This window comes from Carassius auratus, chromosome 12 (genome assembly GCF_003368295.1).
Source record: "Carassius auratus strain Wakin chromosome 12, ASM336829v1, whole genome shotgun sequence".
Lineage (NCBI taxonomy): Eukaryota > Metazoa > Chordata > Actinopteri > Cypriniformes > Cyprinidae > Carassius > Carassius auratus.
In genome coordinates, this window is record NC_039254.1 from 13,233,560 (window position 1) to 13,261,557 (window position 27,998).

General features: G+C 36.1%; 1 protein-coding gene across 2 annotated transcripts in view; it reads right to left on the bottom strand.

The window, feature by feature from the left end:
- LOC113111880 (retinoic acid receptor alpha-A) overlaps nt 1–27,998 on the bottom strand; it is a 130,873-nt gene that overhangs the window by 21,869 nt on the left and 81,006 nt on the right. The window contains exon 1 of one of the 2 annotated variants that reach the window (XM_026277053.1): nt 8,192–8,963. The exons of the other annotated variant lie outside the window; for it this stretch is intronic. Coding sequence (XP_026132838.1) covers nt 8,192–8,330 — 139 coding nt within the window. The 5' untranslated portion in view covers nt 8,331–8,963. Of the gene's footprint in view, nt 1–8,191; nt 8,964–27,998 lie in introns of those variants that run through there. 2 annotated transcript variants of the gene reach the window in all.

Consider the following 27,998-nt stretch of genomic DNA (forward strand, 5'->3'; position numbering starts at 1 on the left):
TGATAGAATCATGTTCAGCCAAAGAGTCATTTTTTTGAGTGTAACGCTAAATTTCTCCAAATCGATCACAATGAGACTCATCTCCAAAAGTCATCTATATCTTGTATGGCCTGAGGGTGAGTACATTTTCTGCAGATTTTCAACTATTCTTTTAATAAAAGTTAAATATAATTTTTGTCAATACTGCACACCCCTACTAAATTGTATGTATATTGGCTATTGGAAAATGCAAAAAAAAAAAAAAAAAAAAATGATTCTTTAGAGTACAGAAACAACACAAAGACACACAGCTCTGACATGAACTAGATTGTTCCAGTTTCATGATTTGCTATTATCTCTTGATTTTGACGTCATAGAGAAAGAAAGTAGGCCAATTATGTTGCCAAAGCAAAAAGCACTCAAATCGGCCCTTTCAAAGCCTTTACTGCCTTCAATTATTTCCCATGAATTCTCCAGAACAGACACGGGTCTATTTGCTTCACGAGCATGTGTTTTTGTCTAGTGTATAGTGTATGGATTCGATAGCTTAAGGACCGTGAGCATCAATTATTGCTAGAGAGGGCAGCTTTAACATAAATAGTGCAGTGGAAATGGCCAGCATCATTATTTAAACATATTCAATTGTTTTTGTAAGCAATATACAAGATGAGGTCCACTAGCGCATGACATCTGAAAATATGCTGAAATATAATGCTGTTATCTGGGAGAAAGGATATGAATGAATGAAGACCTTGGCAGTACAATAACTAAACATATACATCTACATATACATACATGCATTATATATATATATATATATATATATATACCCCTTTTTTTTGGAGTGGAGCTGGAAGTAGAGCCAGTTAAATAAGGGACTGGCATTGATTTCTTGTTGATTATTGTGTTATTATCAGATGTTTAGACTCTCATTCAGACGGCACCCATTCACTGCAGAGCATGGAGAATAAAATGTAATACTAAATTTCTCCAAATCTGTTCCAATAGAGAACAAAACATTTCTCCATCTTGGATATCCTCAGGCAACTTTCAACTAATTTCTTACTTGTGGGTGTATTTTTCCTTTAAACCTCATTACTATTATGTTTGTTTTGATTGTCAGTGATGTTCTCATTAAGAGGTCTGCTCCCATGGTTCATTGGGGACATTTGGCAAAATAAGGAGGTTGAATGAAAATAGAAACAGTCCCGTCTCTCACTTGCTCTCGTTTGTCCTCAATAATTAAAGTAAAATAAGGTTGACACGCTTCACTCTGCTGTGAAGAAGTTTCACAGAAGTTTATTTCCCATCATGCCCCTGTCCCATGGGTAGACTGAATGAACATATGTCGACTACCTCAGAGGTCGCTGGTTTGTCAGCAGAGTTCACTGGGGTAATACCTTGAATATGTGTGTGCACTCACTCAGGGAGATTTCTGAGGATCAGACGATCTCGTTCCCTCTTCAGACATCAATTTCCTGTGAGTGTCTGAGGTCTTTGAAAAACTACCACATACTTAAACACAGAGATCAGCTCTTCCTGTGCTGAGGGTAACATCATATGGAATTCTCAACAACAATCAACAGACACAAAAGCGTTAACAGATGATTTCTGCTGTCATACACTAGTGTGGAGCCCAACAAGTGCCAATCCACAATCAAGAAATAAATGAAACAATCACATTTGAAATGTGTGATTTATGCAACCACACATTTGTCAGCATCACACTAATATGATTCATAAGAAAACTAATCTAGAATCTATTGTAAACACACATAACATCATGTTATTACAACACATTCGAGTTGGGATCAGTGTTACTTTAATTTCACTGAGATACTATATTTTGTAATATTTTGTATTATAATATATTGTTTTGAATTAATACCTATAATACAGATATTTTACAATTAGTAAGAACCCTCCCCCCCCACCACCACACACACACACGCATATATATATATATATATATATATATATATATATATATATATATATATATATATATATAGAATGACAACCCACATCACTGAGTAAACAGATGCCATAACCAACCTAACTTTACCTATTATATTTCAGAAAGTCAGCGGGAGTAACCTATGAAATTCACAACGTATTCTTTAGTGAGTATTCTAATCGAGCTTGTACTTGAGGCCACCGGATCAGAAATTGTCAAGTTGTTGGCATCACAACTAATTAACATACAACCCCCTATACATTTAACATATAAACATCTATTCAGTTACTATTCAGCGTATTAAAACCGCTCTGATGATCAGAGTAAGCATTTGCTGGTATGTTAAGAGTAGCCAATCAATCATTGCAGAGATAATTTACAGAAGTCTTAAAGCTACAGGAAGGTTTTTTGCACAGGTTAATGAAAACACTGGATGTATAAATGGAGGTGCAAGCTTTTATGTCTCACCTGCATCCTCTCAGCTGTGCAGGACACACTGATATAACTTTTTTCCTAACCATATTATATGTACGCATCATCTTTTATGCTGAATTCTTAGATAAAAATAGTGATAAATTCCATCAGAATAAAACAACACAATAAGTAAAATAATCTGTAGCAACAAAATCCTTTTTACATTATATTTTTTGGCACAGAGGCTGCATTTAAAGCAGCATTATGTAACAGCAGATGTATTTACACTGCATACATGATGCTATTTTAGATATGATAGAATATTAATTTAAACAATAAAAATAAACTAGAACCCCTAGTAAGCGGAGGCAAGTCATTGTTTTAATGAGTGAATCATTGAGTCATTCACTCAATTGATTAGTTCAAATTGCTGATTCATTCAAGAACAAAGTCTTTATGAATGAATCATTGAATCACTAATTTGTTCAAAGATGCTGATTTATTCAGCAACAAAACACCACTGGTTCAAAACACCAATGGCTCTGTTTGAAACGGTTTTGTTACCGAAACAGAGCACAAACAGAAAATACTGACATTATTGTATCCGCACAATATTAACTTCTTACTCAACTGTTGCATAAATCATAATTAAAGGAGTGTTTCTGTTTGTTTTGTAGCAAATTGATTGACATACTCAATAATGTCAGCTTCCACATTGTTAAAACAACAATTACGATATTATGGTAGACGATACATATCGCACACCCAAAGAAACCAAACCTAAACCTAATCCTTCTGCAACCATTTACAGTAGATTTCCCCGCAGAGCAAAATATCCATGAACAACGAGAATTTCTGAGAACCCTTTCACTACGTACACAAGGACCTATTCAAAGTAAGTACAGTCAACAGTTAGACACACATCGTCTCCTTGTTTCTGTGAACACTTGTATAACTCTGCAAACATGTGGTTCATTTGGCACCAGAATACTTCCTGCTCTCAGCCAATCATGTGTCAGCATATGTTACCAGAAGTCATTCAAGTTCAGACGAAAGTATTCAGGTTCAAGTGTTGTCTTTCCACCAGCCTGCACACACAAACACTCACACAATGAGTTTCAAAAAATCATGTCCTCCTCTTTACAACAGAATTCTGATTCTCAGAAAGGCTAAAGCAAAACTCAATTATCTGGAGCAGACATGAGTGCGTGTGCGTGTGTGTATGTGTGAGTGTGTGTGTGTGTGTGCGTGAGTGCTTTCAGCTGGTCCAGTCAGAGATGTTTTACTTTAATATCATGGATTTTAATGCACATTCTTGCATGAAAAATGTCAGCCTTGCGCAACTCTGCAAAGTTGGACAGGATGCCTTTCTTTTTGGCCTTAAATGCACATTTGAGCACGTACACTGCACACATTCAACATTATCCTATTTCTTGTAAAGTATTCAGCTTTGCAGAGTTTGATTCCATTTAGTTAATGGAGGTCAGAGAACATCTTACTTTTTGTAATAAAAAAAAAGGTCAAATTCTCGCCATTAACAAACCATTAACTATGACTTTTGTTTAAATAAACTCTTAATTTGCTGCTTATTAATAGTTAGTTCGGTAAATGTTAAGTTTAGTAATGGGTAGGGTTAGGGATGTAGAATATGGTCATGCAGAATGTGTGCTTTTTTAAGTACAAATAAACAGCTTGTATCAGCTTATACTAATAAATATCTTAATAATAGGCATGCTAATAAGCAACCAGAGTTAATAGTGAGAATTGGTACATATACAAAATTGTTACCTTATTGTTACCTTAGTTTTAATATTCCATGAAACTGATAAATGTTGCTCTGACCGTAGATACAGTTTGGGGCCACTATGGGATATTTTGAGCTAAGGTACATTAAACTGATTAAAAATAACTGTGAATACATTTAAAATTATACAAAACATTTAGATTTCAAATAAATGTTGTCCTTCAAACTTTCTGCTTAAAGAATTCTATTGTGGTTTTCACACTTCATTAGACAGTACAACCATTTTCAACTAATAATGAAGGGTTCTTGAGGGCCATATTAGCATATTAGAATGATTTCTGAGGGATCATGTAACATTGTCTTTCATTGTAATGATTGATGTAGTAAGCCATCTGTTTAGACTTCGAAAAGCTGCTATGGGATGTTGCGTTGAAAGCCAGGGGACGCATAATGAACTGTTAATGTGATCGGCAACATAGGCATTTCAGCATCAGTCCCATTCAACACCACACAATAAAACAGACAATGTAAAAATAAAGAAGTGGCCTAGATCAAATGTCCATGCGAGATGAAGCCTGAAGCCGCCTGAGATTTGACCTTAGATGAGAATGAAAAGAAAAGAAGACGCCCCATTGAAGAAGCAGTAGTAATCCTATCAAAACATTTTTGTACTGCTTTGACTGATAGAATGTGGACAGGTTAAATAAGATCAGATGCTTAAAATAAAAAGTAAATAATAAAAACTCTAAAAAGGTGTATTTTGAAAGCTGGATGTGAGCCATACTTATTAAGGCACAACAATGCACTGACATGTGAAGTGTGTGCAAAGGCATGCTATACATGAAAAGAATTTAAGAATAGATGCAAGTAAGAATTGTGCATGTGTAAAGAGGAGTGTGTACAAAGGTCCGTGGGTGCAGCGTGAAGGGGAGTGTGTATGTGTGTGACTGTCATGTGAATAAGAGGCAGTGCATTCCTTCACGCTGAGGCGTGTAATCTCTCTGGAAACCCCACCTCAGCACTGAGAGAAGCCGACTATCAAAGATCAAGTGTGTTTGATCCCGATCGACCCCCGTAAAGACCCTGAGCCGTCAGTCTGATGACTGAGACCATACGGACACATCAACACCCTCATCTCTCACTCTCATTTATGAGTGGTTTATCGTGCGGGAATATGATACAAACATATTGCAATTTGCTGCTCAATTCATGTTATGATATAAAAAAAAAACTTTAATCAATGTGCACAACTACATGCTGTAGTTAAGATATTAAGTATGTAAGTTATTTTTTAGCACTCACTATTCTAATTCTATTATTAAAAAAAAATCTAACTACCTTTCTAATCTTTTTGTATTCTATTTTCTTTTCATTTATTATACAATTTTATATATATATATATATATATATATATATATATATATATATATATATAAGACCTCTAACACTAGCTTGCTCTATTCTTTTTCTATTCTGTTTTCTTTTTATTTATTACATTATTTAAAAGCCTTTGCTACATGTACAGTACAGTACAGTAGTTTAAGCTAACTCAGACTTGTTATAGCACTTATATATCATTGCTCTTTTTGTTGTTTTTTGATTGCTTCCATTGTCCTCGTTTGTAAGTCGGTTTGGATAAAAGCGTCTGCTAAATGACTAAATGTAAATGTAATATACATGCCATTTATGAGCCTGTTTCAACTGGGATATGCCAAGGAATATTTCATCAAAAGAACATTGGGAAAAAAAAGTGCACCTCATAATAAAAAAGTGCTCAAAATGTACTGACTCTTAGGCCATCCAAGCTGTAGATGTTTCTTTCTTCATCAAAATAGGTTTGGAGAAACATAGCATTACCTTACTTGCTCACCAATGGATCATGTGCAGTGAATGGGTGCTGTCAGAATGAGAGTCGAGAAGTGAAAAATGTCATGCTTGTAAGAACCAAATCCTGAGAAGCAATCCATCTCCTGTTGTGCTCTCACTTTAAAATCCACCAACATGTTTTTGTTTACAACCGTTTAATCGGTGCTTGATCTGTGCCTATTTTCTCCTGATTAAGACTAGATTACTTTCTCCACTAAAGTACTCATATTTACTCAGAAGCAATGGCTTGAAGTTAAAAACGTCTTGATGGCTTAACAAAAACCTGCTTTTCACTTCACAAGATGTTAATTGATAGACTGGAGTCATGTGGATTATTTGTAGATTACTGAGCTGTGTTTATCAGCTGTTTGAACTCTTATTATGACGGCACCCATTCACTGCAGAGGATCCTTTGGTGAGCAAGTGATTTAATGCTTAATTTCTTCAAATATGTTGCAACGAAGATACAGACTTATTTACATCTTGGATGGGCTTACACAGGAAGCTCCAACAGTAAGTTTCCAGAAGCATTTTTAGCCATTAAGTAGCTAAAAAGACCTTCAATCTCTCCTCCCTATATTGTGAATACTTACTTGCATAATGTTTTGATTTGAATTAAACATCGTAATGTGATTCAACTAACTTTTTTTTTGCCTGTGGTAGTGAGCGATCAGTGTTGTGCTTTAAGATATGCCAACAACCACAAAGGGCATGGGAAACTATATTCTAAAATCCAAATACAATGTGATGCACAAAAAAAAAAAAAGTGGATTGGAATTGGAAATGTCAACTTTGTATATGAAATGCTGTTGCAAAACAAAAAATAACAAGGCAGATTAAGAACATTTCAATTTATCATAACTCAAAACACTATTTTAATAAGGTAAATGATGCATCTAATGGCACACTTGCTATTGCACAACACCATTTCTTATGTAATTTAGTGCTTGCAGAGAGTGTTTGCAGAGAGCTAGCCAAGAGTGAGGGTCTCCTGGTGGCTCAAAGTTCCCCAACATAAAGCATCTTATCCATACACCTCCAACAAAACTTGCACTTTTGACCTAACTGTAATGCTGTCTTTACCAAAGTGATGCTATGGAACTATTTGACCAAAACAGTACAACCAGTGTATGATTATGTGGACAACTGGAGGTCCACAGACTGCTGGGATCCCTTAAAAACGGCACAGTTTATTTATATAAAACTTATAGACATTTCTTATATAACATGAAAAAAATACTCATTTCACAAAATGTATTTCTAAAGGCGGCCATAGTTTCAGTAGATGAGTGTAAAAGCATCAGTAAACAAATACAAATGTCTTTGTTGGACAAAACAATAGCTGAAAGAATCCAGGATGAGGCAAAGCATGTAAAAGTTGTTAACTGCGAAACTAGGTCAACACTACTATGCACAATGTAGTCATGTATGTTAATGTTATTACAGAATTTTGCATTTTTGTACTGAGGATCCCTGAGCCACCTGAGAGTCTGATGTACGTGATCTTTTGGCTAAACATTTAGTATACTATTGTTTCTTACACTCTTTTGGTAAGATTTCAGTGTTTACGTCCCTGTTTCTATGTCAAAGGTCATGGATGCGTGACCCTGTACACCCCGGGTCACCATCCACAACGGCTCAGAGATACAGCAGATGGACTCTTTTAAAACTGGTTCAAGCAAAACTCCTGCACTTACTTTTCTCTCTTCATCACATTTATCTCTCACATATGACCCATAAAACACTATTTCACCATTAAGCACAGCACAATCCCACATCCGCAAGTTTCCCATTAACCTTATTCTGAATTTCATTCATTTTCTCTGTTCCATTAATGCTCAGCATGTTAACGAGCTGTCATAAAAGCACGGCTCTCAAGAGCCAAGATCTGCATGATTAAATGTTTTCAGAGCCATGTGCTTTATATGACTTGCTAGATATTGCTATCTTTACAGACTGGTTGTTAAAATATTCCAGACTGATAATGGAAAGAAATAAACAGGCATGTTAAATCCAAAGTAAAGATCTGCATGCTGCTAATATGCAGACAAGAGCATCTCTCTCTCTCTCTCCCTTTCTGTGTGTGTGTGTAAGTGGGTCAACCAGCTGGATTTAAATATCAGTATAAGAATGACTGAAACAAATGGAATTAAATCAGACAACTTAGAATGCAGTTTAGTTTAAGAGAATCAACAAACATAAAGTGTTTTGCTGAATGTAAACGCACGTACAGTGGTTGGATCCGCTCCAGTGCTGATGTCTGATGGATGAGCTGAAGGGATGGGGCATCTTGTCCGGGATCAGACATCCTCTGCTCTGATTATAGTAATCCATCATGAGGAAAGGGTTCACATCCACACTCTCGTACATGATCAGGTCGGACTCGATTCCTCAAGACAACAGCTGATCCACGACTGTCCACTTCACATAGAGCGTTAACAGAGAGATGGAGCCATCCCAGATATTCCCAGAGGAGATCAGGAACTACAGAAGCGAGTAAAACTCAAGCTGAAGCGCTTGTGCATGGTCAGAGATCAGTCAAATCAATGTCCGCTGAAAGACCTTTTGCAAAAAAAATATAGCCTATTCTCATACAGGCTCAACAATGTCTCAAACGCGCAATTTTCTAAAGAGCATATGTAGCTTATATGTTTTAAACCATATATACTGCATTTACTTCTTGATCGGTTAATACAATAATAACATACAGAACGAACGAGGCATCAGTAAATCCATCAAATGTCCAGTGTTGAGCGGTGAGTTTGGTCCAATTTTATTTGCGAAGCTCCGATTTAGTGATGTGATTATTTTCGTGTTATCATAAAACTCGTGCAGCGATTTTAAACAGGATCCTTTCTGAATGTTTAATGTCCTCCCGGTTATAAACAGCACACAAACGAGCGTTTAAAGAGCTGGTGTGCGCGTGTGTTATTAATCCGCGCGGTTACCTTGTGTTCACGCGCTCGGAGCTGCTGAGAATGTGAGAGGATCTTGACCCGAGTGAGCAGCAAACTGTGTGTCCCGCCCATTAATGATGACGAGGCAAGTGACTGCGTTCTAGCCACGCCTACATTGAAATATCTGCCCTTTAATCTCTGCCCGCCTTAACTTCTGTCTCCAAAGCCCCGCCCACATTGCCTCTCAATAACTTTTACTAAGTTAAACTAATAATTACAGATGACATGTAAGTTTTTTTAGCTGTAAAAAAATATATAAAATAAATAAATAAATTATAATAATAATCATATTTTTCAACTGTCTATTATTTCAATACGGCTTTTAACTCCCCAGCTATTCATTCATTTATTCATTTCCATTATCTGACAGGAGCTTTTTTAGGTGTTCTTACCAAACCATTCAATAGCCAGTATGTGCAAAGTTAGATTCAGAAAGTTCTTCAAAGTTTAATTTCATCATAAAAATCTACCTAAATTAATAATTAAAATGAATAAGCTAATAAATTAATAAACAAATATATATATATATATATATATATATATATATATATATATATATATATATATATATATATATATATATATATATATATATATATAAGCAAACAAACAAACAAAACATTATACTAAAATACATTTGGTAAACAAAGTCCATGATCCAATATTTATTCCAGGACATCTAATGAAAGTATACAATTTAGATTATTTTGTAGTCGATGTACCGAACTACATGTGCCATATATTTCAGTATTTCAGTTTGTTTTATATCTGCAGGTAAATTGAACAAATAAAGAAATAAGTTAATGAATTAAAATTAAATAAAAAACACATTTGTGACCCCGGACCACAAAACCAGTCGTAAGTAGCAAAAATATATTTGTAGCAACATTCAAAAATATTGTATGGGTCTAAATTATCGATTTTTCTTTCATGCCATAAATCATTAGGATATTAAGTAAAGATAATGTTCCATGAAGATATTTTGTAAATTTCCTACCACATTAGAAATGCATGGCTAAGTACTTAATTTAGACAACTTTAAAGGTGATTTTTGCAATATTTTGATTCCAGATTTTAAAATAGTTGTATCTCGTCCAGATATTGACCCACCTTAACAAACCATACATTAATGGAAAGCTTATTTATTCATAATGTATACATCTCTGTTCGAAAAATGTTGTGGTCCATATATATATAGTATTGCATCGTTGTGTTAAATAATTCAGTCCTTTAATAATAGATTTGACATGAGTCAAGGTTACTGTTTAAATTACAAAATTTGCACAAGGGATCTCTAAGCCTCCAAACAGAATAGAAGCAGATCATGAATAATGCATTTTCACAACTCATTGTCAATATTTCACAATTTCTGAATTACATAATGCACATCCTCTAAGTTTTGTTTTTTTAAACCAACTTCAGAGTTCCTTATTCTCAACTAGTTTGGCCATTCTCTAGTTCTCACATGGCTCATTTGTCTCTCTCTCTCCATTGCCGTCTTACTAATTTGCCTAATGTTATGCGGCTGAACTTTCGCTGAACCCATGGAAGCAGTCAGCCTCACCTCTCCATGACCCACTCCATGACACCGATTCGCTTCCATGCCTTTCTCATCTGACATCACACAAAGGCGTTCCACCTTGTTCACCGGCCTTGCATAACCACACTCAGCAAGAATTGCGCTTTCCTCTGAATGATGCGCTGAAAGTATCCAGAGAAACAGCCTCAAATGAGTCACAAAACAACAGCCACATCTTGGAGGTGGCTCAGTAAACTTTTGTAAGTGCTTATATCACTCTTATATCACTCTGAATATCCAGTTTTATCTCACAAACTGATTCAAGAAAGTGTCCCCCAAAAGTGATTGGATCATAAATGTCATTGCATTAAATAACAAAATACAAAACCAAGTGGCATTCATTTTTAAATAAAGTTTTCATGGAAAATGATTCACAGAAAGGTTTTTAAGCCTGACATGATAAACCAACAGATGCACAGTTTGAAATGAAGGCAAGATTGTGCTACTATGCGGATCATGGTCCCATTATTGCAGGGGCGTCCAATCCTGCTCCTGGAGGGCCACTGTCCTGCAGAGTTTTATTCCAACCATCTCCAACACAGTTTCCTACAAGTTTCTAGTGAATCTGAAGACCTTGATTAGCTGGTTTAGGCATGTTTAATTGAGAACAGAGCTAAACTATGCAGGACAGTAGCTCTCCAGGAACAGCCTCATGCATTATTGGAACACACTCAAAAGTTTATGTGATGATGAACTTGAACACTATGAACTTGAGGGAAACCGATCTACTAAAAATTACTGCAACACCAGCTGATTAAAAGTCACTGTGAAAACAAAAAACAAGTTTTGTTCTAAGAAAAGCTCTAGCATCATGTCCGCAGATGTCACCAGATTTAAAATGTATTAACCTAATGCAAGATAATACATAACATTATGTGATCACCATGTGCCCACTGTATGTTCTGAATTTGGGTCAATACATAACAACTGTTGTGTACTCCTGAGTCAAGTGTCATGGTGATTCTAAGCAGAGGGTGAATATAAAACAGTGTTTTAATGCAGTACCTGCTGATAAGACAGCAAACTCAGCATTCCTCTACAGCACTTTCCCTCCTCCAGTCTTTCAGTACACTGAGACCTGGACCACTCTACAATCACAGCAGCTGAATGCTAGATTAGCTGTAAGCATGCATTTCATTTATGCCTTGCTTTATTCGCAAATCCAACTGGTTTAGTTGTTTGTCATTATGGATTTCCCATCATTAAACAGCAAAAGCAACTAGTCACTCACCCATACTTACAGTACGGTTTGGAAAATGGATGAATTAATACATAAATTTGATTTAATCAATTAATGCTTAATGTTGCAACCCACCCAGTGGATCTTACAGTATGTGAGGTAAGTGAGTGAGTTTCATACTTCATCAGAAAGAGGAAATCGGGCGTGAGTTTTTGTAACTCACTGGGAATGACGTGCAAGACTTTTTATTGTGTTGTGAGAAATATCTCAATACTGAGAAGCTTGTGCATGTGCATTTATCTTAAAAAACAAATTCTTCATTTAAACCTAATTTACACGTTGCAGATTACATAAGAGACATGCTCAAAGCCACCCACCCCCATTCCAGGCCAGCCAGAGTTTGTAAAGTTGGGTTTATGGGCCAAGCTAATGGAGGTAATTGTGGATAGTACCTTTGAGGGTGTTAAACTATTTTTATAACCCACCCTAAAATATATTATTTCCTGGAAGTTAAGAAAGGTGCCTTAAACCAGGACAATAGCGTTAAGCATTTTACAGGACACATAGGTTGTCACCAGCCACATGCAGCTTTTTCAAATGCATTAGGTTGCTCTTTTCAAGGTTGCTGTCACTACCCAAATTCATTCTCAGAAGGACTCTACCTGGACAAGAAAAAAATAAATTAAAAATAGAATTAGAAATAAAAGCTTTCATTGATGTTGAACTGAGACTCCTGACAGACCACAAAATTATTATTTATGCTGAGTAATTTGGGTAACATGAATTGGGGGCTCGTCTGGGGTCTTTGGGTTAATTTAAACTTTTAAAAAATTTGTCTAAATCTAGAATCTTAAAATTAAGAATTAATTCATTCATTTGGCATAAATATCTTGGTGGTTTTGGCGCAGTGGATAAGACACAAGCCTTTTGTGTGAAAGACCCGGGTTCGAATCCACTGTGAGACACCAATGTGTCCCTGAGACACTTAACCCCTAGTTGCTCCAGAGGTGTGCGACCTCTGACGTGTACAGTATTGTTCAAAATAATAGCAGTACAATGTGACTAACCAGAATAATCAAGGTTTTTAGTATATTTTTTATTGCTACGTGGCAAACAAGTTACCAGTAGGTTCAGTAGATTGTCAGAAAACAAACAAGACCCAGCATTCATGATATGCACGCTCTTAAGGCTGTGCAATTGGGCAATTAGTTGAAAGGGGTGTGTTCAAAAAAATAGCAGTGTCTACCTTTGACTGTACAAACTCAAAACTATTTTGTACAAACATTTTTTTTCTTTCTGGGATTTAGCAATCCTGTGAATCACTAAACTAATATTTAGTTGTATGACCACAGTTTTTTAAAACTGCTTGACATCTGTGTGGCATGGAGTCAACCAACTTGTGGCACCTCTCAGCTGTTATTCCACTCCATGATTCTTTAACAACATTCCACAATTCATTCACATTTCTTGGTTTTGCTTCAGAAACAGCATTTTTGATATCACCCCACAAGTTCTCAATTGGATTAAGGTCTGGAGATTGGGCTGGCCACTCCATAACATTAATTTTGTTGGTTTGGAACCAAGACTTTGCCCGTTTACTAGTGTGTTTTGGGTCATTGTCTTGTTGAAACAACCATTTCAAGGGCATGTCCTCTTCAGCATAGGGCAACATGACCTCTTCAAGTATTTTAACATATGCAAACTGATCCATGATCCCTGGTATGCGATAAATAGGCCCAACACCATAGTAGGAGAAACATGCCCATATCATGATGCTTGCACCTCCATGCTTCACTGTCTTCACTGTGTACTGTGGCTTGAATTCAGAGTTTGGGGGTCGTCTCACAAACTGCCTGTGGCCCTTGGACCCCAAAAGAACAATTTTACTCTCATCAGTCCACAAAATGTTCCTCCATTTCTCTTTAGGCCAGTTGATGTGTTCTTTGGCAAATTGTAACCTCTTCTGCACATGCCTTTTTTTTAACAGAGGGACTTTGCGGGGGATTCTTGAAAATAGATTAGCTTCACACAGACGTCTTCTAACTGTCACAGTACTTACAGGTAACTCCAGACTGTCTTTGATCATCCTGGAGGTGATCATTGGCTGAGCCTTTGCCATTCTGGTTATTCTTCTATCCATTTTGATGGTTGTCTTCCGTTTTCTTCCATGTCTCTCTGGTTTTGCTCTCCATTTTAAGGCATTGGAGATCATTTTAGCTGAACAGCCTATCATTTTTTGCACCTCTTTATAGGTTTTCCCCTCTCTAATCAACTTTTTAATCAAAGTACGCTGTTCTTCTGAACAATGTCTTGAACGACCCATTTTCCTCAGCTTTCAAATGCATGTTCAACAAGTGTTGGCTTCATCCTTAAATAGGGGCCACCTGATTCACACCTGTTTCTTCACAAAATTGATGACCTCAGTGATTGAATGCCACACTGCTATTTTTTTGAACACACCCCTTTCAACTAATTCAACTAATTGCCCAATTGCACAGCCTTAAGAGCGTGCATATCATGAATGCTGGGTCTCATTTGTTTTCTGACAATCTACTGAACCTACTGGTAACTTGTTTGCCACGTAGCAATAAAAAAATATATGAAAAACCTTGATTATTCTGGTTAGTCACATTGTACTGCTATTATTTTGAACAATACTGTATATAGCAATTGTAAATTGCTTTGGATAAAAGTGTCAGATAAATGTAAATGTAAAAACTCAGCACTGTAGAGCTATCAGCCTTTTCTATTCTAAAGTGATGGAATGAGAACAAGTGAACTTCAAGACTATTTCATGAATTTATGGTAATATAACTGCGTTACATAGGTTTGCTCAGCAAAACAGTCATAGAATTAATGTTTTGTTTAAATGCAGTAATAATAACCATTTCTGAGGCATTTTGTACTGTTTGAACGACAAATTGGAGTTATTGCAATATCATTTGGGTCTGATTTCCTCCAACGCCCGTCGCTTCTAAGCGCCACACAGTTTGTGTTGTTCTAATACCAATAAATCCCTCTTCAAACCAAACACAGCTTTTCATCTTTTAGTGCAATGCCAGAAGGAGGAAAGACTGAGGAAACTCTAGCTGTGAACTATGTCCATAGGGATGAGCTCTAAGCTAGTCTGCTCTTGGATCATTGAGCTTGTGCATTAGATTTTAAGACATGGTTTAACTAGGCAGGATGACATCAAGAATCTGGGAATGGTGATGTGGGAACCCTTTTTACCACATAAAGAACTGTGAGAAGAAAGTGAAATAACTAACTGTTATTGTAACTAATAACTACTAATATTCAAACGAGGACTAGAGTTACTGAGGTCCTGGATATATTTATATGTAAGTAAATTAAACTAACATATATAGCAACTAAAATAAAATAAACCAAAATAAACTTCAAAATGGGAAGGAAAAAAATCTAAAAAAAAAAGAAAAAGCTTCTATAATTTGTTACATTTTTGTTTTTGATTACAGTAGTATATCTTACATACATTTCGTTCCTCTGAGCCAAAAAGGTACGGTTGTTGTACTTACGCTTACACACCCCCATGCCCGAATTGGCATTCAACCAATAAACCAATTGAACTACCATTCACGATGCTTCTTTGGAAATGTGATCATGCGTGTATGAAAACAAACACACACAAAAAACACATTTGCATGAGAGAACACTCTGAAAAAGCACAGAAAAACACACAACTTTGACATAAAACAAACCAAAAAAAGGATGAAACAGAGATACCCATCGGATAAAGCACTGGAATTTCTGTCTTTGCGTCACTTGGCGATGTTCCCGTAAAATCAATTCTGACACAGAGTATAGCCTGGGGATCGATCCATTTATATTATGTATATCATGTAAACAATAATTATATAGTACATAAAGATAATTTTCAAAAATGTTTTCTGTTGCACTGTATTTTTCTCACTCATTTTGTGTGTAGGTTGTATTTTTGTTGCAGAAGACAATTTCTGCAATTGTTTTCACTAAATAGCTGAATAGAATTCACTAAATAGAACAGGCCTTAAAAACAAAGAAAAGTGTAGGCATATCAGGTGCCCCCAAAATGTTTTTTTTTTACAGTCTTTAAGGGTTAAAAAGTGGAAAATGGCACATCCAAATACCTCCCTCTCACACAGGAAAGTGAGAATGTTAGTAGTGCTGGAGTGGGTCATCAGAACATCACTAAGTATATCAAAGCTGTAACAGGCAGTTTAACAGGGTGGTGTGTTTCATAAATCTACACAAACAACAGACCTCCACATGGCCTCACATTGCACTTTTATTCTCTCTGACCCATCATTCCTCAAACACAGAGAGGCAAGGCCCCTTTAATGTGCCCTATAGAGCACACTCAGGCATTTATGGCACACGCTGCAGCTCTGGCAAGAGGTCTTTATGGCAAACGGCTGATGTACGGCAGCCATTACATGCTGTAATGACCAATATACACCTTTAGCTAAACAGACTTTACTTGAAAAAGCATATGTCACAAATGTAGCCCCCTTACACTTGGTATTAAAGGGATAGTCCATCTAAAAATAATAATAAAAGATATTATTTACTCAACACCACTGTCATTCCAAAACTGCTTCCAAAACACACACACACACGTTTGTTTTTGTGAAAAGTGGGGACATCCCATAGGCGTAATGTTTTTTATAATGTAGAAACTGTATATTCTATCGCCCTACACCAACCCTAAACCTAACCCTAACCCTCACAGGAGACTTTGTGCATTTTTACTTTCTCAAAAAAAATAATTCTGTATGATTTATAAGCATTTTGAAAAATGGGGACATGGGTTATGTTCTCATAAGTCTCCTTGTAATACCTGTGTCATACCCATGTCATTATACAAAGTTGTGTCCTGATATGTCACAAAAACATGCCCACACACACACACGTTGGGTTTCCATGTTTTATAGGGATATTGTATAAATGTAATGGTTTTCATACTGTACAAACCCCTAAACCTTATTGAAGGTGTTCTGAGAAATTCTATCTGTATCTGTGATGGATGTAGATGCTGTAAACAACAACAATTAACTGTACTAGCATAAATCTGTGAATGTAAACACACACTATTTGGAATCGAACCTTGCTGCCTCCACACATCACCTTTTCTTATTGTGTTACGTGGTCCTATAGCCCTAGATTAACCGGGAACATAACAATAGGTTTTCTAAAAGATGTTTAAGATATGACTTTTAAGAGAACATCTTATATTTCAGAAAATATAATTGGATAGAATTGGAATAACTTATTTTAACTAAGTTGGTAGGGTCTGAATGTGAATGTTATGGTTGGATCTTAATTGTTTTTTTTTTGTTTGTTTTTTTCTAAAAATTGTATATTTTCATACAATTCCCACTGCAGAAATTGTGCGCAAATGCCACCTCATAAAATAGTTTCATTTTCTTCTGAGATCAGGTTGAATGCCATCATTACGGACTGTAATTTTGTAAAGAAAGCTATCAGAAGGTCTAGATTAGAGGTCAACCCTTATCCTCCAAATCTATTGTCCTGCAGAGTTTAATAAACACACCTGATCCAGCTAATCAAGGCCTTCAGGATTGCTTGAAAATCACGGAAATGTGTGTTGAAGCAGGTTGGAAATAAACAAGGACGGTGGGTCTCCATGAGCAAGGTTTAAAACTATAATGAAGGTGCATCAGAGCAGAAATGTAGCTTTAGTTGCAAAATAAATAGTTAGTTTAGTATGAATGGGGATATTCTGAAAAAATTTAATGTACAACAGTCACAGACATTCCTATCCAGAACGGGATTAGATTTCTTAGAGGAAGCCCAATTTAGTTGAAAAACAAGTCTTTTTCTTTTTTTCAAGACTGTGTGAGAGACACAGACTTGTTTAATTCAGACGGGATTAAGATCACAAAGTACGTCTGGGAAACATGAATCTGACCTCTTGGAAAACCAGTTCTGTCCAAATAGGGCTATAGTCGGTGAGAGAGAAAAAGAGCTCTGGGTTTACTTCAGTCCTGTTCCACACTGATCCTGTTAATGTGGCGGATTCACAAGACGCTAAGGTTTCTGAAGCTCTAACACGCTCACTCTGTCCATTCATCCATCTACCCATTGCAAAGTGGCTGTAAAAGCCCATCCTCGTGATGCTGAACTGGGGTAAGCCAACACTGTCAAGAGCAGTGAAAACGAAACACTCTCGGCTTGAGTGCTGCTGGAGAGGATTAGACCATTGGGAGAATTGGATGGGGGGAGGGGGGAGCTTTAAATGGATTTCCTGTGTGTGCTAGTGCCCTCTGCGTTATGACATGGCCACCCCCGACACCCCCGATATGACATGCACTTGAGACTCGCCCCGGGTGATGGAAACACATCTGATACACAGCGCACTAACAGTAAGTGTGACAGAAGCCACTTTTCCAACAGGGGAAGCAGAGCTGGTGTCCAATCTACATCCTTTCCACAAATCTCCACAGCAGAAAAAGCAGTTCTGGGTCACAAAAATAGGTTCAGACCAGTAAAATCTGCTAGTCTGCAGATTTCCATTAATGTTTATGCGATTTTTTTTAAATAGAAAAATTAAAATGTATGTATCGACGAATGAGTATTTGTATTTTTTATAAAATGATTTTTCCAAACTTGTAAATGTCATTGTTCAGCAGGAAAGTATGTAGGTAGACACTGACCTGTTAATTATTATTACAATTATTTACAGTTCTCATTCCTGAGAGCATTTGATTGGACAAAATGAAGAGAAACAATAGATTTTCTAAATGTTTATCCACTAAAAGATAACTCAACTTTTAGGAGTGCACTAGCATATAGATGTTAGTCTAAATTCTAACAGTCATGAGCTAAAAGCCACTCCATTGTAATGTCATCAGTAGACATTTTTTTCCCTCCCAAATTACTATTAAATCTTAACTAGAAACTGCAAGTGCAAATGATGGGACACTAACATTAGACTGGAAATGACCTGCACACTTAGCAGTGACAAACCACTTAAATGCAGTTGACATTAAGCTGATATTCACAGTAGCACTGATGACTCTGTCTTGTGTGTGTGTGTGTGTGTGTGTGATCTGGATAAGTGTGAGCTATAGAAATGAGCCTGTCCTGTCAGAATCAGTTGAGATGCTAATAGCACATCAGAAATCCAGCAAACAAAGCCTCATCCCTGCCCCATGACAAATACCCCAGAGCCCGGGGGGTGTTTGTGGGGGACGGGCTGGGGGTAATGAAATGGATAAATTCCAAACCTCTTCATTAAAGAGAAAAGAAGAAGATCAGCATATCAATAAGAAGAAAGAAGAGGAGGAGCATGTGAGTGTGTGTGTGTGTTTGGGTTAGATAGTGAGAATGTGTGTAGTGTGGTCTTCTAGCTGCAGAGCGAACTCATCCTAGACCACCGAAGTAATGCATATAGACTCACTACGTCTTCTTCTGTTTTAGTGTCTAGTAAATTAATTTAGTAGACTAATTTAACATGACTCGCATTCATGACGCGCACTTAACTGCAGGACACTTGAGATAACGGCCCCCCTGAAGCACATCGGGCATCATGTTGGGGGTCACCATGGCCCTTGATTAGCATTTAAATGTCTTTGATAAGAGCTGAAAGGACACAGGCCGCTATATCAGCAGATTTGAGCCGATCCAAACACACTCTAGAATTCATTAGCTCATCCCACTGACGGTGAAGCTGATCATTAGAGCAAATAAAGCCATCACACACAGAGTGAACCCCGGCCGATCCCAGCCACTGATAGAACAGAGAGAATGAGAGATACAGGTAAAGATAGAGAGGGAGCATATTTAAATGAAACAGAGAAGGACGTCTTGATGAAACCAGGTTGTTGAGTGGGGGAAGGTAACATGCATTTCCCCATACAGCAAATTAAAAAATTAAAAAAAACCTAACCAGTGAGATCTTTTTTATTTGTTTTAAATTAAGAATTGAATATATATTTAGTCTAATATTTATTTCATTTAATATCATGTATTACCTTCAAATGCAAACAGAAAAAGAAAAAATGGAAAAAAAATTGGGACCCACTTTATATTAAGTTACTTAATTTATGTTAATTTATATTAACTTACTGTGTACATACATGTTTTTACATTCTACTTATATTTAAAAAAAAAAAACGACATGTAATTTCATCTGTATTTAATTTCTGTAATTACATTTATAATTAAACTGTTGACCCATACTTTACACCTTAACCCACCCTTAAACTTACCCATACCTCCAACCCTCTCCCTAACCTTACCCCTATCCCACCTCAATAGCAGCAAAAGTGTTTTACAATACAATATGAACACAATAAGTACATTGTACTTATTTTTTTATGTAAGTACATAGTAGTTAAGGCCACCTAATATAAAGTGGGACCAAAAATGGTAATAATAATTCAGTAGGCAATAGTCAACTAGAGATCCCAAACTAGATTTACAATGATTTTTAATGAGATATCATACATGTTACATAAATATAATGCCATTTTTGGATGGGATATATTTGGCTGTATGAGTCTTAAGTGGCTAAAACATTTTGTAAATTCTCATGAAATTCAAAATTGATTCATCTCGACCCTTGGCTAATTGGATCTTGACCCTTTGTATTTTTGTTTGCTTGGTCATCCTCATTATAACTGATTCTCAAAATAGTGAAAAAATGTTTAAATACAATGCATGGGAGAATGGGGACACTGTCTCACAAAGGGAATAATAATGTCTCTATCTCAGCATCTGTAAGATTTTGAGTTTAAACAGATGTTGGTTTGAAGCATTTAATTCAAAATCGTCTGAAATTAGCATCATGTTTGAATTTGTAGTAGCTGTTAGCTAACAAATTAACATAACGACGCCATATTGGGATACATTAAGACAAGAGTCTTTAAATTGAATGCAAGCAAGGCTCACTGGGAAAATGTGCCTGTGGTATAATTACTGCAAAATAATATTACATGGCATCTTGCACGTTTTGCAACAACAAGTAAAATTGTCCAGTAAGTGCTGCTTTAAGTGTATTCAGTTTTTTCTGAAACAGATGAAAGTGTATCTGGCAACATTTCATTACGTTGATTGCTGTAAACATAGCAGCAGTTCGGAACTGTTTTAATGCATCACATTGTAAGCGAGTTAAAACAAGTTTACTATGTCAGGAAAAAAATACATATGAAGGTTTAAGTTCTGAAGGTTATGAGATGTAAACATCAAAATGTATTAGTTTACAAGTCATGCATTATGGCAGAAGGAACTCTGCAAGAATAAGTAAGAAGCATCATTATTGTTAACTAATCTTTCATGTAATCATTTGTGTTTTACTGCCACTAGTGTTTATTTCAGCTGGAAACTGCAGTACATTTTCTTTTGGAGTTTTGCTAAAATATAATAGCGTTAAAAGTATAACTGATTTTTGTACTAATGATTAAAGACAGCTGTTCTAGTTTCACATGTGTTAAATCACTCTGTACTCTGGTTCTTCTCATAAGTTTAACACAAATCAAAAATACAAACAGTTTTTTGTCCAAATGATTGGTAATACAGATGAGCTAGTTTCACATGGCTTGAATCACACCACGCTCACTTTCTTTTTCAGTTTAATTCTAATCAATATTTAATGTTCATTTAGTTATTTGGTGCATAATCATGTAGTAAGCAGGATAATATACAGTCACCAGTTACATTGCCCAGCTTTCTGAGCATTAACCCTTTCATAATATATCAGTAAACTTTAGTGCTTTCAACGCTCTGTAACAAATTTATTCATATTAAAAGCCAGTCTGCAGAAGTCTGCAGAATTTCTCTACAGCCAGCAAAGGAGGGCAGGTCCCTTTAACCAACATGCACACACACACACACACACACACACACACACACACCCTTTCAATGTACATTCCCCTGGGCGTGACTATTGTGTCTCTCTCAATGCAACACTGTGATGATATTTGAGAGTTTTAGGAGTTACATTAGTGCAACGCAACGTGCTAGAGTTGCAGCATAAGCACATATTCAGTCAGGCCTCACAAAGGTTTAGACAAAAATCCTTTCACAATGCGCACACACACACACACACACACACACTGCTGACCTCTCACCATTAGATGTGTGACACAAAAGCATATCATTTATCTACTCATCCTCACGCAACCTCCGCTCTGCGTTCTCACACACACACATGCTCTGACAACATGATGAACACACTCTTTTTATAGTTTTCACCATGTTGTGTGATGTCTAGTATGTGAGTGTTTGAATGAACATCTAAGATAGAAAGAACGATTCTGAAACATAAGCTCCTGTCAAACTACCATGAACTCACACTTCTCTTGTTCTAGTGAATGACCACTTTAGGATCAGCACAGGATTAAGTTTGGAAGCAACAGTCTGTGATAACTTTAGGTCTTACCAAAGGAAAGTGTGTTTACAGCAATGCACTTGAAATGCGCTACCCTATCTGGTATGTTGATTGCTACCTGGTCTCATGGGTTGATTGGATGGTTTAATAGCAGAAATGTGATGTTTTAAGTAAAGCACTTATATACATTTTCCATTAAAAACTATGGTATTCTCTAATTCTTTCTTTGAAATGGGTGTAAGTTTCTTGGTGGACACAATTGTGGATATGTTTGCAGTTTATTGGCTTTACATGGTGATGATATGAAATCAATGATTCTATCACTCTAGACTTATAATATTAGACTCATCATATTTACTCACAGGAAAACATGCCTGTTTTGACATTTCTGTGAAATGATATAACATTGTTTCTTCCACATTATATTACACACTAAACTGGTTTTATCCAAAACAGATAAACATGAATCTGACGTCATTTTATTACGTTGGTCATTTAGTATGTATCGCGGAAGTTTGGAAATGAAATGTCCGGTGAGTGGCACTAGAATGCTACAGTTTTTTATTACCCCTAGTGTTCACTTCAGCTGGAAGCTGCTGTTTAAAAAGAGTCATTTTTTCCAAATATGCTGCAATGTTTTATGTGTGTTATTGGACACACAGACTGTAGAAAGGTCATGTGACATGGTTACACAAAATCTAAAGTTCTTTAAAATCTAAAAAGAAAATAATGTTCACACAGACACACACACACACACACACACACGCACACGTTTGTTTTTGTGAAAAGTGGGGACATCCCATAGGCGTAATGGTTTTTATACGTACAAACTGTATATTCTATGTCCCTACAACAACCCTACACCTAACCCTAACCCTCACAGGAAACTTTGTGCATTTTTACTCTTTCTCTCTCTCTCAAAAAAAAAAAAAAAAAAAAAAAAAAAAACTCATTCTGTATGATTTATAAGCTTTTTGAAAAATGGGGACATGGGTTATGTCCTCATAAGTCACCCTCTCCTTGTAATACCTGTGTCATACCCATGTCACTACACAGAGTTGTGTCCTGATATGTCACATAAACACGCGCACACACACACTGGACTGACCACCAGTATCAGTAGTGAGATCATTCCAGCACTTACAATATAGCAGCTGACTGTGAGTGTATATTTTCAAAAATTAAATCAGAATGAGAGCTCTCTCTCTCTGTGTGTGTGTGTGTGTGTGTGTGTGTGTGTGTGTGTGGTACTCCCAATATCTTCTGGAAAAACCACCACTCTAAATCAAACTAGCACAATAATTACATGTTAATCACTTTTTTAACCCGCCTCCTGTTTTCCATTCCCTTGTTCCCTTCTCCTCCTCTGTCATCCATAATTCCTCCCATTTGGCTGGAAAGAGAAAGATGGCAGGAGTGAGAGAGAGATAGTCTGGACAGCTCCACTTGGATAAATTATTTCCCAGAGTGTGATCTAAGGGTAGCTGGAAAACTCTAGACCACTAAATTTGTGTATATTTATGACTGTAAGCTACTTTGATCATTTACTCATTTTTGATATATTTCAACATACTGTATATACTGTAAGAAAAATTAATTGTTGAAAAACCAATGCCTTTTCAGTTTTAGATCCTTCGCTCCTAAAACAAAACACAGTGGCAATTCAGAAAGACAAAACACATATACCGGTATCTGACTGCTCTAGTAATTGTAATTATTAAACCACATAATTTCGATTTTGTACACTTTGTATACTGTCAAGTAAAAATGATAAAGCTTGTATATCTATATGTGCGTTTTTGGAAATATGTTTATTAGTGGAATAGCTGATGCAGGAGGGTGTGGAATGTGTGCATAGTCATAAACTAAGGGACGCAATTAATAAAACATAAAAAAAAAACATAATTTGGCCTTAAAGAATAACACACACACACACACACACACAGAGATAGAGAGAGAGAGATACTAATAGTCAAATCACTAAAAATAAAGATGTTTCCTGTATTAATAGCACTATATCATTGTGACTTTTGAATATACTATATATCTCAATCATTCAATATTAATAGTTTATATTAAGTTGGCAATTTTCCTTTGACTAATATTGTATCAAACTAATGACTGTATGTATACTCCTGTGATTTAAATGTAGCCATGTTTTCCCTGCTGTTAGCGAACCAGACCAAACTTATTACACACTAGTTGAGAACTACTGACTACAGAAAACTTTATTTTAAGACATTATTTAGTATGTTAACTACACAGTTTTGAGATGTCCCCACAATTTAAGACCGGGTGATTTCACAGTCAGGGTTACTAAAAAAAAAAAAAGAAAAGACCCACACATGCACTCAGTGAGGGAAAAACTCAATAAAAGGACATTCTCAATATCACAGATACACATATACAGACAAACGGTCTCTGTGAGAGCCATCACATGCTGCTTCCTTTGTCTAATTTATCTACTGACAGAATTCCCTCTCTCCTCTTCTGTCTTCCCCCATAGTCCCCAATCCCCTCTTTATCCACACAAACTCCTCTTCATTTTTTTGTTATCTGCCGTTGAAGTTTCTTTCAGCAACTTAAGTTTATTTTTTGTTCATTGAAAAGGTTTATTATAGGTTACACTGTTATAATTTTATTTCTTCTGCTGAGGTCCACTTATAATGTTAGTCAAGGTTTCTTGCACCAAAAATTTTATTTAGCTCATGAGTATTTTGATTCCTGTTCCTTAGAAGTATACAGTCTATTTTACTACCGTGCCTTTAAAATGTCAAGAATGAGTGCTTGGATTGCCTTGAATTTGGCCAAAATAAAGGTATCTTTTGTTGGGAGCCCCTCATGATGCTTTAATATTCTTCCCCATGATGTTGTAGAACAGAGACCTACACATCTAGACCTGTTAGTAATTTAACTTGTTCCTGCTAAAGCTGGAAGGAATAATATCTGTTTGATTTGTGGTTTCATTTCTCAATCTAATAAATCAGAGGCTTACGGAAAATAAATTCTCCTTTCTAACAGTGCCCACAGCGTTTGAAGTCCCATAAGACACAGAGGAAGCTGAACTAGTGCTCTAGAGTGTGTGTGTGTGGGGGGGGGGGGGGGGTGTATATGCGTATACATACTGTATGTAATATACTGTATGATAAGTAATTTTACTGATTTTCCGGGCAGCTACAGGCTTAGTAAAATTCCTTATTAATTTCTTATTAAATGCACACAAATAATAAACAGCTATGTGTCAGTGTTACTTCAGACTTTTTAGTGTATATATATATATATATATATATATATATATATATATATATATATATATATATATATATCACTTTTGTGAAAAGATCATTTTCGATTTTTAAGACATAAGTGTTCATTGAATCGATTGTAAAATCGATTTTCCATATCTAAAAAAAAAGACATTTCCTTTTTCAACGTCAAATAACGGACGAACGTAAAGAGCGCTGGAAACGCACAAGTCAGCAATATTGCGAGACCTCCAGACGCACGTAAACGCGTCTTTACACTGACTTAACATTGAAATCATTAAGCCAGATGCTCAATTCGCGTTTAATGTGAGCGCAGCATAAGAGATCGTTTTCGACGTCACTGGGACTTACAGGCGCTTAAAGTTGCTGGTATTTTCTGTCTAGCTTTCGCAACGCATACTGCACTTTCGGAATTCTTTTTTTTTCTTTTTCTGCTTGTTTGTGAGTTTTGTTACATCAATATTTTTTATTGTTTAATTCTTTTAAAATTAATAGTGTACATATTTGGTTAAAATCGATTCCCTATTTAAATTTTCGAAACTTTTTTTGGTTGGTCCGATCGATTGTGCAATCGATTTTCGAATTAAAAGTGACAGCCCTAATATATATCTTTATATACACACACACACAAATTAAAAAAAAATTGAGTTTTAGTTAACCACTAATAACTGACATGCATGCTTCTGCTTGCACAAAAATGATACGCAAAGCCTTATATACTAAAATCTCTACAGAAAAGCTACAAGAGGATGGGAGGAGGAGGGAGAGGAAGGAATGAAGAGGAGGAACCGAAGGACAGAGAAATGGCTGATGAGGAGCAGAGGGTCAATTAGATCCAGCAGTGAGCAGCCTCATGCGGATGGAGGAAAATTAGCCATGTCTACACTGTCTGAGCACGGTCTACACACACATACACATCTATCAGCACACACATACTAAAAGCTGCTTTCAATTAGCAAGACATATAGCATGTGCAGAACACAGCAGAAGAGCAGATATATAAATGCAGAACACTGCCTGACAGCGAATAGAGAAATCCATTATTCCTCTTACAGGAATTGAAAACCAAACTCCAAAGAGCTTTTCAAACATTAGCAGGATACCTTCCTGTTCGCAAACAGTTCTTTATTGGAAAAAAAACTAATCCTACTGAGTTTAAACATGAGCTCAGAGAACTCCAGGCACCATCAACAAACCAAATCCAAACCATCAGCAAAATAAATCCACCGTATCAAGTCCAAACAATCCTGACAAGTCCAACAACACAACAAGTATTTGTGCTATCTGTCCACACACACACAACAACAGCTGCATACTCGTGTGCTAAAACACACATACAGAAATACACACACGTTCACACTTACTCACTAATTAAAGCAATATTGGCGTAAATCAAACCAGATGGCTTGTTTCGCACCCACACTGTGTAAATGCTTCAATTATCTAAACAGTTTGGAATAACACACTTCACACACACACTCACACAGCCCTGCCTTTATCTATTTCTGCTATTTTTCTAGGGTGCATTTAAACTGTCTAGGCCATCAACAAACTATGGAAGCACTGAATATTTCTGCCACTGAATATTTTTTTAATTGCCACTTTTTATCTCACAATTCAGACTTTTTTCTCACAATTTGAATTTACATCTTGCAATTCTGACTTTTTTTTCAGAATTGTTAGATCCAAAACCTGCAATTATGACTTTTTTTCCTCAGAATTGCCTGATACAAACTCACAATTCTTACTTTTTTTCCCTCACAATTGTAACTGGAGAACTGGACTTTATAACTCGCAAAATGGTTATATGACAAAATTCTGAGAAAAAAGGCAGAATTACAAGTTCATATGACACAAATCTGAGAAGAAAGTCAGAATTGTGAGATACAAACTCAGAATTGTGGGGGGAAAAAAAGAATTACGAGTTTATATTTCAGAATTTAGAGGGGAAAAAAAGTCAGAATTGCGAGATTAAAACTCACAATTGCATGAAAAAAAAGTCAGAATTACAAATTTATATCTCAGAATTCGGTGAAAAAAAAGTCAGAATTGCGAGATACAAATTCAGAATTGTGGGAAAAAAGTCAGAATTACGAGTTTATATTTCAGAATTCAGAGGGGGAAAAAGTCAGAATTGCGAGATTCAAACTCACAATTGCATGAAAAAAGTCAAAATTGTTAGTTTAAATGGCACAATTCTGAGAAAAAAGTCAGAGTTGTTAGTTTAAATGACACAATTTTGAGAAAAAAATCAGAATTGCGAGTTACAAACTCACAATTGCGTGAAAAAAGTCAGAATTGTTAGTTTAAATGACACAATTCTGAGAAAAAAGTCAGAATTGTTAGTTTATATCACAATTCTGAGGAAAAAGGTTTGCGAAAAAGAATTGTGAGATACAAACTCACTATTGCGAGAAAAAAAGGTCAGAATTACGAGTTTATATCTCAGAATACAGAGAAAAAAATCTGAATTCCAAGCTTATGACAATTCTGAGAAAATATAGAAAAATCTGAGAAATAAAAAGTCTGAATTGTGAGATACAAACTTACAACTTCAAAATAAATAAATCTGAATTGTGAGCTTGCAATTCTGACTTTATATCTCGCAATTCTAAAATCTACTTTCACACACCTGTCTGGTGTTTCTAGTGATCCTGAAGATCTTCAAGTGTGTTTCAACCAGCTCACTCGATCCCTAGGTCATG